This window comes from Arachis stenosperma, chromosome 1 (genome assembly GCF_014773155.1).
Source record: "Arachis stenosperma cultivar V10309 chromosome 1, arast.V10309.gnm1.PFL2, whole genome shotgun sequence".
In the NCBI taxonomy this organism is placed as follows: Eukaryota; Viridiplantae; Streptophyta; class Magnoliopsida; order Fabales; family Fabaceae; genus Arachis; species Arachis stenosperma.
The window spans coordinates 8,970,091-8,987,109 of record NC_080377.1 but is presented as its reverse complement, the minus strand read 5'-3'; the positions used below and the strand labels follow the sequence as shown (position 1 = coordinate 8,987,109).

General features: G+C 26.6%; 1 protein-coding gene across 1 annotated transcript; it reads left to right on the top strand.

The window, feature by feature from the left end:
* The first annotated feature begins 9,847 nt into the window (after nt 1–9,847).
* Nucleotides 9,848–16,642, top strand: LOC130971517 (trans-cinnamate 4-monooxygenase). Its single transcript, XM_057897119.1, has 5 exons — nt 9,848–10,314; nt 11,766–12,127; nt 12,952–13,085; nt 15,128–15,515; nt 16,229–16,642. The coding sequence occupies exons 1-5, from the start codon at nt 9,892–9,894 to the stop codon at nt 16,437–16,439; spliced, it is 1,518 nt and encodes a 505-aa protein (XP_057753102.1). The 5' UTR covers nt 9,848–9,891; the 3' UTR covers nt 16,440–16,642.
* Nucleotides 16,643–17,019: the final 377 nt, after the last annotated feature.

The window sequence follows — 17,019 nt, the reverse complement described above, 5'->3', positions numbered from 1 at the left end:
ATTGTGATCATGGTAGAGTTCTTCAATATAATCAACTGGTGTAAAAACAAAAATTATTCTTTAGATCTTTGAAAACTCATTTATGCAGCTAGCTTCATTTATATTTATTATTATTATTATTATTATTATTAGGCGAAGTCTATGGTGTAGATACCATAAATTATCTATATGTATAGAAGCAACGTGTTATAGTTTTCTCAGTGACACCTAGTTTTACTTTTTCTTTTTTTCTTTTCTATGACATCAGCCACATCAATGACACACTGCAATTTCAGATTTTTGTCCCCTTAAAAATATATAATTAGCAGTACTATTAAATTAGTAATCAAGGAGTTTTTGACCAAGTATGCTGGGCAACTTTTCAATTAAATCTCATATAGTTAAACCTGTTGTTATGATCTAATTTCTTTTTTATAAATAATGCAATATATTTTTATAAGTTACACAACATGGTTTTCTTTTTTGCACCGCTTATTTTTTTTCTTTTAAAACATTATTTCTTTTTTCTTTAACACTTTTAATATGGTGAATAAATTACAAAAAGTTCTTATGTTGTAGATCTTAATATTATTAATATTCGTAACTTTTTTATCTTCAAATTTTTTGTTGGATATAGTCTACAGATATTTTTTAATAATTTATTTATAAATTAAAATTTTATAAAAAAATAATTAATATTCGTGATTTAAATCATATAAATAATTTCACCAAAGTAATATTTTAAGCATACACATTTAGTATTTATTTATAAATATATATTTTTTCATTTATATTATATCTTAATAATAGTATGTTTAAATAATATTTTAATATTTATTCACAGTTATGTGTTTTTTTTTGTTTATACGATGTGTATAATAATGTGTTCAAATAATATTTAATAATATAAATAATTTACAATTCTATAAGAAAAGAATCAATTTTTTTATAAGTGTTATACACTGGCCTGTTTTTAGATCCAAATAAATATAAAAGAAATCAAATTTTATTATTTAATTTACTATTATAGAATTCTTATTTTGATTTAAAATAATTCATTAAATTAATATAATTAAAATTAATTATAAATTATTTTTATATAACACATACAGATCCACTTAAATATTGCTATATGTGTTATATAAATTATTAAATCTGTATGTGTTATATAAAATAATTTATAATTAATTTTAATTATATTAATCGAATGAATTATTTTAAATTAAAATAAAAATTCTATAATAATAAATTAAATAATGAAGTTTGATTTCTTTTATATTTATTTAGATTTAAAAACACCCAAGTATATAAAGCTTGCAAAAAAAATTGATTCTTCTCTTATAAAATTACAAATTGTTTATATTATTAAATAATATTTGAACACATTATTATACATATAGTATAAATAAAAGAAAAATTACATAATTATGAATAAATACTAAAATATTATTTGAACATGTTATTATTAAGATATAATATAAATAAAAAAATATATTTATGAATAAATAATAAATGTGTATGTTTAAAATATTATTTTGATGAAATTACTTATATGATTTAAATTATGAATATTAATTATTTTTTTATAAAATTTTAATTTATAAATAAGTTATTTAAAAATATATGTAGACTATGCTCAACAAAAATTTGAAGACCAAAAAGTCACGAATATTAATTATGTTAAGATCTACCACCTAAGAATTTTTTGTAATTTATTTATCATAACTAAAAGTGTTAAAGAAAAAAGAAACAATGTTCTAAAAAAAATAATAAACGGTGCAAAAAAAAAAACCATGCTACGTAACTTATAAAAATATATTGCATTATTAAAAAAATAAAAAAAATAGATCATAACAAGGCTTAACTATATGAGATATAATTAAAAAATTGGTCCAGTATATTTGGTAAAAAATTCTTTGATTACTAATTTAATAGTACTGCTAATTATATATTTTTAAGGAGACAAAAATCTGAAATTGTAATGTGTCATTGATATGACTGCTGTTATAGAGAAGAAAAAATAAAAAAAAAGAACTAGGTGTCACTAAGAAAATTATAACACGTTACTTCTATACATGTAGATAATTTATGGTATCTACACCATAGAATTCGCCTTATTATTATTATTATTATTATGATTATTATTATTCTGATCCAATACTATGACTCAGGTCTAAACAAACCAAAAGGTCTAATTTAAATATTGGTTTTCGCTATCTACCGACCTCTTCGAAAGAGGTCGGACCCGACACGAACTCCTTTACTAAGAAGTCGGGCTCAATGGATAGCTGGCAGATACACTTATTTAAATAAGTAACTACCCCTGAAATCTCTCAATTCACTTCTTGGAGTCATATCTCAACAACCTTAAGATAAATGGACGGTTATCCACCTTCAGAAATGGAACTACTCTAACAGTGGTTATTGGATTACCACTATAAATATACTGACATCTCTCAGGTATCTTTAAGTTCCAATACATTCTAAACCTACTTAATACATTGCTAACTTAGGCATCGGAGTGTCTTTACAGGTACCACCCCCCATTCTTTCACATACACAATTCAGACGGCGGCTCTCAGACATAAACCAAGTCGGAAACTACCCTCCAATAACGCTTGGGCTAATTCTTCCAGCCCAATCCATAATTCTCAAGTTACTCTTATATTTAATATTATAATTTTGTTTTACACATAATAAAATTTATTTGGGTTAAGTATTTTTTTCGTCCCTAAGGTGTGAGGCCAAAATCAACATCATTTTCGACTTTTTTTTTTTATTATTAAAATCATCCCCAACGTTACAAAACGTTATAAAATCGTCCTTTTGTCCATAAACAATATTTTTTGAACAATTTTGCCCTTAAAAAAATAGAAAAACCCTCCCTACCCTCACCACTAACCTCCATCATCATCACCATTGCTACACATCTCTTCCTCCCTTTTCTTTATTGTCATCACCACTTCCACCATAACCAACACATCTTCTTTCTCCCTATTTCCAATTCATCATTCTAAATCACTACCACCCACTCACTATTCCCAACCTTTTTTTTTCCACCTGAACAGTTTTCTTTATGCAACAATTTAACAACAATAACAATCAAAATAATTACACATAAATTTTAAATTAAGGTGATTTTTCAACAGTCAACCCCAAACCCCACACATCACATAAAACTGCACTTCAACATTCTAAAATAATCAAATTTCAATAGAGTGAATTGAAGAAATCCAAGTTCAGAAACAAAAAACACTACACCTCAATCGTAAAGGACAAAATTAAAAGGCATCAAACATTGGAGCGAAAATTGATTATCAAGAATATAGGCTTAGTGTAGGTCTTGTACCAAGAGAACCTAATCCTAGCCTTCACTAAATGATTCAAATTCAAATCGAACTTTCCTAGGCACAAACGAGTCCTCTACATGCGTCGCTGTAGATTGATTCCAACACCAATTTCTCAAGAACAGGACACCCAGCGAAAAGCATCACTATATACTCATGGCACCCAAACAAAATCCTATTCCCAACATGCAACACTTTCGGCGAAGGGAGGGACACAGCGAAGGAAGCCCCGAGCTCCGTTGACTAAGTGTCGCACGTTCTCCAGGCCTCTTCACCGGCAACGACGACAACGACCCCAACGAACAAAATTTTGAGCACCTCGTTACCCTGCACAACCCAAGGGCCCGACTCCGACCTGTTGTCATCCTCCTGACGAAGCAACTGCTGACGTCTCCACGCCGTAGAAGGCCGCCCTCTTTTCTGCCGTCGCCTCCTTCTACTTCCTTTTTTTTATTTTTTCTCCCTCTTTTGTTCTTGTTTTTCATTTTAGTTTGTCTATTTTAGATGCAGTGGGAATGGTTGGGGGTAACGAGTGAGTGGGACTGCGGTAATTAGTAATAATAGAAAAATGGTATTTGTATCATTTCAAAAATTAATATATTTAAAATGACGATTTTATAATATTTTGTAACGTTGAGGATGATTTTAATAAAAAAAAAAGATCGAAAACAATTTTGATTTTGACCTCAAACCTTAGGGACGAAAAAAGTAATTAATCAAATTTTAATATTATATACATAATATATATTTAATATTATTTTTTTAAAGATTCTTATATATATAAATTTTAAGATTCAATAAGGCAAATGTCCCCACATACATATATATTTAATATTATTCTCTAAATATTTATCATTAATTCTTTGATATTACTATGATGGGTTTGAGAATGTTTTTTAATATTTACATTTAGAAATAGAAAATCTTATTATATTATTAATTTTTTTTGTTTCATGTCGAATATCAATTATACATTGTGTTTCTTTTGAAATAAAACAATAGTGAGAGATCCGTCTAATTCACTCTAATTCTGGTAAGTAGCCCAACAAGACAGAATTTCGTTACATTATAAATATTTGGCTAAGGTTAATTAATCCAGCTTTTCGAAAAGCATGCCATCCTGCCATTTCTAAGTATTTATTTCCTGTAAGAAGTAGGTGTTATTTAGGCTTTTAACCACAAAGAATATCTGTATATCTTAATCAACTTATTCTATATAAGTAATTTTTTTATATTTCTGACTCTTTTAGATTTTTATATTTTGTCATAATTTTTTTTGTTTACCCAAATGGTATCTCCCAACCCGACAGGTTAAGGACTAATCCGTCGCAGATCTGAGCTCCATTTAAGGGTTTACTGCTGACCAATGAGTTATTGCATGCACAAGGCAGGATTCGAACTCTCGACACTTACTTAAACGGACTGAGTAAGCTGACTACTCGACCAACCCAAGTTAGTTTTGTCATGATTTGAAACGAACAAGTTGACACAAACCGACAAAAAGAAAAAAAAAAAAAGAATGAACGACTATTACACCAGCGAAGAATAATAATTAACCTAACTAACGGATTACCTTTTTAAATTTAAATCATTCATATAAATATAATAAATAAATAATTCAGATTTATGAATTAATAAAGAGTATAACACTCCATACTTAATAAGAAATGTTTAAGAATGAGCCATATTTTTGGTTTAGATCCACACAAAAAAGTTATATTAAATCTCCACCGTTTAAATTTTTAAAATTAAATATGGATTGTTGAAAAAAAAAGAATAAAATATTTCACTTAAGTACAACGAAACATGTGATAAGGCAACGAATTATACTTCAAATGACATAATTTTTTCATATTCACCTACTCACCTAAGAGGTCGCGAGTTCGAATCTCTCTATTTTTGATAAAAAAAAAACAGGTGATAAGCTTTCTATACTATATTGAGTAATGAATAATGCTACCAATATAAAATATATATTAAAATATAAATACACATTAAAAATAAAATAAATTATATATATATTTAATTTTAATAATTAATTTTAATGTATAAATAATATTTTTTTGTACTATATTAAAAATCCAAATCACACTACTGTTTCTTTAAATAATAAATTTCGTTGTCACCAAAAAAAAGAAAAGTCACCAAAAAAAGAATTTTTTCGTTGCCTCCATGTTAGTCACGTGACGTTGAAAGGGAGAGGGAATTTTTCACATTTTTTAAAAGTTTTGTTGGATTTCTATTCAAAAGATTTTTTTTTTTTTTTGGTAACTTATTCGAAAGAATGTTTGTTTACATTTTTTTTTTAATTTCCTAAAACTTAATAATTATTAGCCACCAACCCCCTTGGGTCCTCACCTACCCCCAAACACATACACACGCTTAGCCACCCTCACCCTCCATTCTTGATTCTTCTCTCTCAATAACTACTTCCCCATATTTCCTCACACTCGCACACCACAATCATAAAAAATTTTTGAGTAAAAATCTTTTTCCACTTCTATTTTTTTATAGTTTAAACAATACATATATAATATATTAATATTGAAAAATGACATTTTACTTATTATCTTTTTTTTTTTTATTAGACGCATAAGTTATTGTGTGAGAAATTTTAACAAAAAATGATCATAACAAAAAATACTTACATATAATATAATTTGTATGACCTATTTTTATCAGTCTTACATAAATGATGATCACTTATTTGTGACTATTTAATTTTTACATAATCATCAAAATTATATCCAAATTAAATAATTATTATCTTTTTATAATATTATTTTAATAATGGTATAAACAATAAACAATTTCAATCAAATAATTATTATCTATATAAGAGAGGTAAATATCAGATAATACAAGTTAATATTATATATAAGCATTTTCTATCAATTTTTTGCTAAAAATTTCCATAAAGAAAACTCATACATCTAACGAAAAAAACAAAAAATAAACTATTATTTTTTAATCATTAAAATATAAATTATCTAAATTTAAAAAAAAAAAATCAAAGACCGAAGAAGGGTTTTACTAAAAATTTTATGCATTGCCTTAATGCTTGTTATAACTTATAAGTTATTGTTGTCACTTATTAATATTTCTTAAATTCACGTCACCAATCGAAGAAGTTTCGAAAATTCACATCACCAGTAATTTTTCTCCTTAATAAATTTATCAAAAATATTATTTGTAGACTAAAATTAATTATTAAAATCAATTATCAATATATTTGTATATAAATACATATATAGTTTAATTTATTTTTAATATATATTTATATTTTAACATATATTTTATATTAATGACTAATTTTAAGGACAGTACTATGGTGCGGATGCTTATCTTTTTCAGCATGTACTGAAAAGACGTGGCTATTAACAAACAACAACGCGTGTAAAAATTGTTCCATTGAACGAGGCAGCTGCTGCATTAAGTTCAGCTGCTGCAGGTCTTGTCGGCTGTTTGGTTTTTAATTATGTGAAATTAGGGGTCATGATTAAGTTTTTGGGCTTCTTTGTTGTTGACTTACCAGGTATGATAAAGGAATGAGTTTGGATTGTTAATGGACCTTATGAGTCCATGGAATAATATAAAAAAAAAAGAATTGGGTTTAGTGGAAGTGTTATTTGACCTTGGAAATAATAATAATAATAATAATAATAATAATAATAATAATAATAATAACAACAACTTAGCAGCAAATTACAAGTTAAAGCCACTTGAAAAAAATTTGAATAAAACGAAACAAGTCAAAATTCAAATTTTTTTTTTTTTATTTAAAGTATAAAGTGAAATTTGAACTTACGATCTTTAAACTATTTAAATTATAGTTTATAGACAAAAACATAAAATCCAAACTTTCATTGAATATGGCCAAATATGTTTATCGTATAATTAATTAAATTAATGATTATAATAAATAATACTTTTTAATTTAATTTTTTTAATTTTTAATTTATATTAAATAGGCATAATTAATTTCTGTAAGGTTAAAATTTTATTTTTAATTTTTTAAGTAGTTTTAACTTGTAATTTGCTGCTAAAATCATTATTATTACGGTATTTCTCAATCCAACCGACTAAAATTAATCTGTTGCAGATCTGAGCTTCATTTAAAGGTCTGTCGCTAGATAATGAATGTGTTGTTGTATGCACAAGGTGAGGTTTGAACTCTCGATACTTGCTTAAGCGGACTAGTTATTATTATTTTTTTGATATATCATTATCATCATCAACTTGCTACATCTACACTAAAATTAGTCACCAAAGTCTCAGTATAAAATAAGAGTTAATAGTCAAATTCATCCTGAAAGATCACCCATTTTTCAAATTAGTTATCAAAAATTTTTTTCTAGTCATATTAGTTCTTAAAAGAAGTCAAATTGGTCCTTCCGTTAGTTAGATGATGGCGTGGTAGGCAAGTCACAAATGATTGTTTGACGTGTCAGGTCAGTGACACCTAACACGCCACGTGTCACTTGACATGTAAAAAAATTATTTATAATCACAATAGTCCCTGAAAGTTTAGATATAAGTCATTTTCATCCCTAAAATTTTAAAAATTAATCAAATTAGTTCTTAATAATTTTTTTTTATTTTTGCTTATAATATTAAATTTGAAGTATTTTTTATAGTACTAATTTTAAGATTATTTTTTAGACTTTAATAAACAAATTTTTTTACATAAAATAATAAAAATAATTAAATTATTATAAAATTATTTTGTCATTTTTATTTTAAAATTTTATATTTTCAAATTATAATTTTTTTATAGTAAATTTTTTTTATTTAAACGAATTTATCAAATTATTGTTGATTATATATTTAAAAATTTAATATTTTAAATCTTACTACATAATATAGTAGTTATTTTAAAATTTAAATCTTTAATTTTTATTAAATTATAATTTTTAATATTGTTTAATATATATGGTAGAACTCAATAATTGAAAAATTGATTTGTGGGATCACTTGTTGAATTTTAATATTTTAATATAATTTTTAAAATAACTACTATATTTATTTAGTGAAATCCAAAATATTAAAACTAGTTATATACTAAAAGTTTTAATATTTTGGATTTTACTAAATAAATATAGCAGTTATTTTTAAAAAAACTATAAATTAAAAATATTAAATTTTTAAATATATAATCAACAATAATATGATAAATTCGTTTAAATAAAAAAATTCACTATAAAAAAATTACAATTTAAAAATATAATGAAAAAATAATTTAATAATAATTTAATTATTTTTATTATTTTATGTAAAAAAAATTTGTTTATTAAGGTCTAAAAAATAATATATTAAAATTAATACTATCAAAAAATATTTTAAATTTAATATTACGAAAAAAATAAAAAAATTTATATAAGGACTAATTTGATTAATTTTTAAAATTTTAGGAATGAAAATAACTTACGTCTGGACTTTCAGAAACTATTTTAATTATAAATAATTTTTTTACATGTCAAGTGACACGCGGCATGCTAGGTGTCATTGAACTGACACGCCAACCAATCATCTTGTAACACGTGGTATTAACCTATCACGTCATTATGTCACATAGCACTTAACCTGATACGTCATCGTGTCACGTGGTACTTAACGTAACATGTCATCATCTAATTAACGAAAGAACCAATTTGACTTACCTTTTATCTTTTAAAGACTAATATGACTAAAAATTTTTTGAGGACTAATTTAAAGAATGGATGATCTTTCAGAAACGAATTTAACTATTAACTCTATAAAATAAATATTAGAATATAAATATACATTAAAAATAAATTAGACCACATATATATTTGTACATAAATTTATTAATTTATTTTTGTATTATTATTATTATTGTTTCTGAGGTCAAATAACACTTCCACTAAACCCAACTCTTTTTTTTATGTTATTCCATGGACTCATAAGGTCCATTAACAACCCAAACCCATTCCTTTATCATACCTGGTGAGTCGACAACAAAAAAGCCCAAGAACTTAATTATGACCCCTAATTTCACATAATTAGAAACCAAACAGCCGACAAGACCTGCAGCAGCTGAACTTAATGCAGCAGCTGCCTCGTTCAATGGAACAATTTTTACACGCGTTGCTGTTTATCAATAGCCACGTCTTTTCAGTACATGCTGAAAAAAATAAGCATCCGCACCGTAGCACTGCCCTAATTTTAATGGCTAATTTTGATATACATAGAACATAGTCGTAAGTTTATAGTTAATAGTGTATTATTATTATTTCTATCATTTACATTTTAATTTTTTTAGTTAAAAGATTATATTATCATTATTATTATTTTAACATTTAATATTTAACGTAATATTTTTCCTTTAGCTTAACTCTAATACCAGTTTTTTTCATAAACAGTAATAAAAAATAAGTTAATAAACATGTCACTAGCAAAATATAGACAAAAAATAAATAAAATAAATCACTACTCCGAGTCTCCAACCCCCTATAAATCCTACTCAACCTGCCCTCTACTCCACCAAACCGAAACATCAAATTCCCATAAAATTACCATTTTGCCACTGACATTCAGAATCACCATGGACCTCCTTTTCTTAGAGAAGGTCCTCTTGGCACTCTTCCTCGCCGCCGTCGTCTCCATCGCCGTCTCCAAACTCCGAGGGAGGAAATTCAAGCTCCCGCCGGGACCACTCCCGGTACCGATCTTCGGCAACTGGCTGCAAGTCGGCGACGACCTGAACCACCGGAACCTGACGGAACTGGCGAAGAAATTCGGCGACATCTTCCTCCTCCGCATGGGGCAGCGAAACCTGGTGGTGGTTTCGTCGCCGGAGCTGGCGAAAGAGGTTCTACACACACAAGGCGTTGAATTCGGGTCACGAACCCGAAACGTTGTGTTCGACATCTTCACCGGTAAAGGCCAAGACATGGTCTTCACCGTCTACGGTGAACATTGGCGCAAGATGCGCCGAATCATGACCGTACCATTCTTCACCAACAAGGTTAGGTGTTATAAGTTATAACAGATTTACGTTACTGAAATTACTTGAGTTATATCATTTTTACGTTAATCTTCTTTGTTATTAAACAAGAGTAATTAATCCGCATTAATTAGATAACTAAAATTAAATGTATATAAGAACATTTTTGTCTTAAAAAACGTAGAGATTCACGTGCCACTTTCGACATATGAGATGTTTTGGTTATGAAAAACCGAATAAAATAAGATATTAAAAAAAGTGAAAAATTAATACAAACTATAAAAATTTAATTTTTGTGGTTAAAAAAAATAAAAAATATAATTATAAAAAATAATAAAAATTTATATTTTTTATTAATTTTTTATTATTTTTATTTAAATAAATATAAAATATATTAATTTAGTGTATCTGAATCAAATATAATTTTATATTTTTGTGTTTTTAATTTTATTTTGTATCTGTAAATAAATATAATTATAAAATTATTAATTAAAAATTATTAAATAATTTAATATATTTAATAAAATTATTATTTAACTATTTTTAACTAATAATTGATGAGTTTTCACTTTTAAAAAATACTATTGTTATATAGGGAGTCCAAAACAATATTTTCAATGTTTTTCCCTCAATTCTCACGTTTCTTTTTTCTTATACTCTGTGGGACCAATTAATTTAGATCTCACGTGCTTTTTCGCAAACTTGTTGCAGAAATGGTGTTATTTATACTATTTTTTTTGGCTAGTTGACTCGTTTTAATCATTAAGGTTATGTTTGGTTGGAAGGAAAGAAATAGACAGAAAGAAAATAGAAAGGAAAAAAAGGAAAGAAAAAAATAGAGTGGATTGTTATTTTTTTTAGATGTGTTTGGATGAAAGGAAAATACAAAGAAAAAAAAAAGTTATAAAAAGATAATTTTATTCTTATAATATAAATGATATAAAAAAAATAAAGGGATAATATTGAAAGTTGAGAGAAATTTAATTTTCTCTCCATTTTCTCTTCATTATTGGAGAAAAAAAAAATTGATGAGTCCCACCAATATTTTTTCATCCATTTTCCTTTCTCTCCCATTTCTCTCCTCAACCAAACAAAAAAAAATAATTATTTTCCTTTCTATTTCTTTCCATCCATTTTCCCTCCTTCTATTTTCACCTCAAACAAACACACCATAAAAGTTTGCGCATTTAATAGTTAATATATTAATAACTAATAACAATTAAAAAGGTAATAATTGCTCTTAAAACTATTTAAATAATTTATAATAAAAAATTAAAGTCTTGGTATAAATATTTAACCTTAACAAATGTTCAATTAAAAACTTCTATCAAATAATAATTATATCATCTTTTCACATCAAAAATATCTGAAGACCATAAATAATTTTAAATTTAATAAATATATTAATATAAATATTTTTAGAATACTAATATTTTAATAATTTGGACAACACTTTTTTTTATAACGAGCAGGTGGTGCAGCAGTACCGTTATGGGTGGGAGGATGAGGCGGCGAAAGTGGTGGAGGATGTTAAAAACAACCCGGAAGCGGCGACGAGCGGGACGGTTCTGCGGCGGAGGCTGCAGCTGATGATGTACAACAACATGTTCAGGATAATGTTCGACAGAAGGTTCGAGAGCGAGAAGGATCCAATGTTCCAGAAGCTTCGGCTGCTGAACGGAGAAAGGAGTAGGTTGGCTCAGAGCTTTGAGTATAACTACGGTGACTTCATTCCCATTTTGAGGCCATTATTGAGAGGGTACTTGAAAATATGCAAGGAAGTCAAGGACACTAGGTTGAAGCTCTTCAAGGACCATTTCGTTGAGGAGAGAAAGTATGTGTCCTATTTCGTAATTTCCCTTTTTCCTTCGTATTCATGAAGGTAAAAATTTAGATACATGAAGTTGATTGCTAAGTTAAATAATTTAACTAATTTAACTAAATTTTTATTTAACTGTTTTTAATTATCAATTTCACGTAAAATTGACTCTTGATGAGCTTTCATTATAAAATATAAACCTAACTCTAAATTAAATTTTGACAATTTTGAGTTATTATTTTTTTATTATTAAATATCAACAATAAATAGGTGTTTTTTGCTAGAAAATTCAAGATCTTACTTAAAATTATTACTCGGGGATTTTTTTAGTTCACTGTAAAATGTATTAGTGTTAAAAATTTATATAATTTTTTTTTCACACTCTTGTTATCATTTTGGTTGATTTATCATAATTTTTTAATCAATGAAACTTAATTATAGTGATTTCTTAAATAAAATTAAATGTAAATTTGTCCTTATTATTTCATTTTTTTTATGTTTAGAAGAATGTTAGAAGATGGATCAATATTTCTTCTTTATATTTGAGTCAATATTAATAAAATTTTCTACTTTTTCAACTAAAAGTGCTAATTCTGGAGTAATCTTTCTACATATTTTAGGTAATGAAATTATTATAATTATTTTTATTATTTTATTTAAGTATAATTTTACTATTTAGATCATCATAATTATTGTGGAATTTTAATTATGCTTTTCTTTTCCTTTTAATTTACTACATGTGCATGTCAATGATGAGTAATAATGTTTTTACTTTTTAGTAATAGGATTCATAAAGTGCTTTGGATTATTATTTATTATGATTTTGGAATAAACAACAGGAAACTAGAGAGCACAAAGAGAACCCACAACGAAGGCCTAAAGTGCGCAATGGATCACATTTTGGATGCACAGAAAAAAGGCGAAATCAATGAGGACAACGTTCTTTACATTGTTGAGAATATTAACGTTGCTGGTAATAATAATCAACTTTCCTTTTTCTTTTTTAATTTTTGCAAATAGTTTTGTAATGTGTACACTAAAATTAATTATCAAAATTAACTATTAATATAGATTATATGTTAAAATATAAATATATATTAAAAATAAATTAACTTACATACATATTTATATACAAATATTTTAGTAGTTAATTTTAGTATACCAATAATATATATATATATTGAAATGATTCAATTCATACCAATGCCTTTTTCTTACCTACCTAATCACGTTGATATAAAGTTAAGGTGTTTGTTATGGTGTCTAAAAGGTATTGTTTAACTATTAAAATAAGTCAAATAATTAATTTTAAATTTAAAAGTATAAAAATTAAAAACTTTTAAATATTTTAAGAAAAAGTCTAGGAAGTTAGCAATTTTAATGAATTTTGGTCAGTATGTAACCAGCAAAAAAAGGTGAGCCATTGGATGAAATTTCATATCAATCTCACACCATCAAATCATCATTAATGACTAATTGATGGCTAATAATCACAAAAATTACTGATCCTTAACATTACTCATATTTTAAAATTACTATAAAAAATAATTTAAATAAAAATTAGACATCAAACAAAAACACTATAGAATTAGCATAAAGTTAATCACTTAATCAGAACGGTAGGTAAAATGATCAGAACAATAATTATTACAAGTGTTTTGTTTTCTGTATCTAAGATTTAAACATGTAATGAACAAGCTTTTTGGGATGCACATGCATGTGACCATGGTAATTATTTTTGGTCCCACTTGACCATATTAGCACGTTCAAGAATAATTTTATTTTAATATTAAGCTTTGAATTTAATTTTTAATATATTTAATTTAGAAGAAAAATTATTACAAATATCTAATTATAGCATTTTTTTAGAGAATGTATTGATTAAAAAAACTTATCTTTCAGGTTAACCTACAATTCATTGAAATTTTTTTCTTAATTGTACAATTATTTGAAAAAGCAACTCTTACTTCAAATATTGGTGACCATATACATACTATGAAACTATGAAAGTGATCATTTAGGGTGTGTTTGTTTGAGAGGAAAATGGGAGGAAGGAAATAGGAAGGAAAGAAATTGGAAGGAAAATAACTATTTTTCTTTGTTTGGTTGAATGGAAAAGTTAAAGGAAAAAAATGAATAGTGTAAAAAAATGGGTGGGACCTATTGAAAATTTTTTCCCTCCAATAATGGATGGAAAATGGAAGGAAAATATATTTTGTATCAATATTTCAATATTACTCTTTAATTTTTAATATATTTTAAAATATCTAAGGATAAAATTGTCTTTTCATAATATTATATACTATTTCCTTCCTTTTCATTTTCTTTTCATCCAAACATATCCAAGGAAAATAAAATTTCACTCAATTTCTTTCCTTTCTCTTCTTTCCTTTTTATTTCCTTCCTTTCTATTTCTTTCCTTCCAACCAAACAAAGCCTTAGTTGGTCTACCTACCTCCAGGATAGTGGCAAAAATATTTTATATTTTTTGTTTGTGATTATTCAAATTTTTTTTGTTCATTTAGCATTCTCACCACTACCAACCCCCTAGTGCACATTAAAATAAATGTCCAACATTTTTTTAAAAGCAATTAATTATGGTATATATGTTTCATTTATTTGGGTGGGGTGGTAGCTAGGTTTTGATCTATAATTATTAATTAGAGTTCATCTTAGGGTTTGATTAGAATACACGTGATGTTTTGGGACTAAAGTAAAACTAAAGAATTTAGGGGGCTAATTTTGAAATTTAAGGATCTAGATGTAGTAGTAGTAGACTAGTAGTAATAATGAAAGTTGAGTTGATATTTAAATATATTCGTCTTTTGTATAAAGTTAATATTTAAAAATTATTAAATAATAATTTAATTTAATATATTTACTTATGTCTAATTTTTAGTTATCAACTTTATATAAAAATTGTTATTTGGTGCAATTGTTGGTCATATTTTGCAATGCATTGTTGTGACGGATGTTGATTGTAACTAAATTTTTTTTTTTTTGGTTTTGAAACAGCAATAGAGACAACACTATGGTCAATTGAGTGGGGAATAGCTGAGCTAGTGAACCACCCAGAAATCCAAAAGAAAGTAAGAGATGAAATTGATAGAGTTTTAGGAGCAGGACACCAAATAACTGAGCCAGACACACACAAGCTCCCATACCTTCAAGCAGTCATCAAGGAAACACTAAGGCTAAGAATGGCGATTCCACTCCTTGTTCCACACATGAACCTCCATGATGCAAAGCTTGGTGGCTATGATATCCCTGCTGAGAGCAAGATCTTGGTCAATGCATGGTGGCTTGCTAACAACCCTGCTAAGTGGAACAACCCTCAAGAGTTTAGGCCTGAGAGGTTCTTGGAAGAAGAGTCCAAGGTTGAAGCTAACGGAAATGATTTCAGGTAATTTTTTTCTAATACCTATGGTAACCCCAAATTACCATCTTACCATCTCATATCAATACTAGTATTTTAATGCTTCAATTATATTTGTTAGGATTTAATTTGTATTCAATGTTTTACTAAATTGTTTATACTCTATTTTTTTTTATACCACTACAACTTTTTTTCTTTAAACAATATTCTAAATAAATTCTTCAAGAAACTTTTAGTCAAATTAGTGATTTAGTTCCCAATCCAATCGTTAAACAAATGAGTAAATTAAATATCTTTCTCAATTAGTGACTATTTATCTAAAGGACAAAACACTCATTTATTATTTAAAATTTTTTAAACGTCTCCAACAATCAAAAGAAACTAGTATAAGTAGCTCTTGTTATGGGTTTAAGTAGTGACTCTTGACATATCACAATTACTTTGATAGTTAAAGACAGATTAAGGATTTTTGAATTACAACAAATAAAATAATTAGAGATTAAAAAATGATATATACTCTAAACAAATTAATATCTACATCAAATTTTTCATCACATATAAGATCTAGTTCAAGAATTATAAAACAATTTAGAAAAAAATGACCCTGATTTGACTAAACTTCTGTCCCACTAAAATTTTTTTAATCTTGTGCACGAACTTTAATTTATGATAAAATAATCATATTTATTATGTATTGTGTCGTATTTAATACTGGTATTTGTATATATACAAAAATACAGGTACCTACCCTTTGGTGTGGGAAGAAGGAGTTGCCCGGGGATCATTCTTGCATTGCCTATACTTGGCATCACATTGGGACGTTTGGTGCAAAACTTTGAGCTCTTACCTCCCCCTGGACAGTCCAAGCTTGACACCACTGAGAAAGGAGGGCAGTTTAGTCTTCACATTCTCAAGCATTCCACCATTGTTGCCAAGCCCAGATCATTTTGATTCCTGTTAGTTTCTTTGTATTCTTTTAATGATCCAACTTATTCATGTATTACACTGATCGATTTTGTTTGAAAAATGAGGATATGTTGTTATATATAAGGGTGTATTGTTATTCTTTGCACCTCTTATTGTAAATCATGAGCTTCAAATGATGATTTTCCACTACAACCCAGCTATACTGGGAATCGAACCTTGGTTCTTGACGTGGCTACTTACAATTACAAGACAAAGCATGTTTGGCACTCATACACTGTTTGAGACACAATTTCTACCCATTCTAAACATCTTTGACATTGTGTGTTATTTTTTTAAGAGCTAAATTAGTCCTAAAAAATTATTCATTTTTTAAATTAGTTTTTTTAAATTTTTTTAATTAATTTTATTTTTTAAAAATTTTAAATTAGTCATGTTAATTTTTTCATAATTTTTTTGCTAATGTAATGCATTAAATAACCATAACACACACTTAGAAAATTTAATGGGCTATTATCATATAATAAGTTTATGAAATTATATCAAATTAAAATTTAAATAAGATGAGAACTTGAGGCATTGAAATTCCTCAATTCGGGGTTGATTT